General features: G+C 41.4%; 1 protein-coding gene across 1 annotated transcript in view; it reads left to right on the forward strand.

Moving 5' to 3' along the window:
• Positions 1 to 446: 446 nt before the first annotated feature.
• Positions 447 to 811, forward strand: part of PHALS_05289 (oxidoreductase-like protein) — a gene marked incomplete at both ends in the record, with an annotated part of 642 nt that continues 277 nt past the window's right edge. Inside the window, one exon of the mRNA XM_024722841.1 lies at positions 447 to 753. Within this exon, the coding sequence (XP_024573877.1) occupies positions 447 to 753 (307 nt within the window). The remainder of the gene's footprint in view (positions 754 to 811) is intronic.

Consider the following 811-nt stretch of genomic DNA (forward strand, 5'->3'; position numbering starts at 1 on the left):
TGCAAAATGTACCGCAAGAGCGACGTCTTTCCTGCTCCTAGAAAACCAGTTACAATAGTGACAGGAATACGACGTTTTTGTGCATTTCGATCAAGTAGTTGCCGCTCTGCACCAAGGCACATGTTAACGCGGTTAGCAGCGAGCTCAAGCTCAGCGACGGATTCCATAGCTAGTTGTTTTTAAAGTAATCATTATTACATTTTGATTGGTCAAGATACGCAAGTTTTGCACTGTGTATAGTTGAAAGTGAAGTAAACATACATATTCTGATAATAGTCCTTATTTCTGCAGTCCCAATTTCTTAAAATTTTTGTAAGAGTATTTACTACTGCCAACATATTGGTTTTTTGTCACAGGGATCCCATAAATCGTGCTGCTTCGATCGTGTTCATCAATGGAAGGTTTCAAATCGCTGAATTCGTCGACAAACCATATTTCGTTTCACAATGGATGAACCATTAGTCTCTGCCGGCTACATGCTACTGATCTGCTTTGGTATCACTACAATTATGCAATGCAGCTTCTTCTTTGTAGCATACACATGTCAATTCGACAAAGTAACGGACCTCGCAGGTGCACTTAACTTTATTACACTGGCAGTGCTATCGCTTCTATTACAAGGGAATGATGACACCCGCGCTATCGTGGTTACATGTATGCAAGTGATTTGGGCTATACGATTGGGCTCTTTTCTACTGATCCGTGTGCTTAAACGCGGCAAGGATGAACGCTTCGATGAAATGCGTGCAAACTGTTTGGCCTTTTTCGGGTTCTGGGTTTTTCAAATCTTATGGGTCTTTTTGGTCTCGAT

Source organism: Plasmopara halstedii (genome assembly GCF_900000015.1).
Source record: "Plasmopara halstedii genome assembly, contig: Scaffold_289, whole genome shotgun sequence".
In the NCBI taxonomy this organism is placed as follows: domain Eukaryota; phylum Oomycota; class Peronosporomycetes; order Peronosporales; family Peronosporaceae; genus Plasmopara; species Plasmopara halstedii.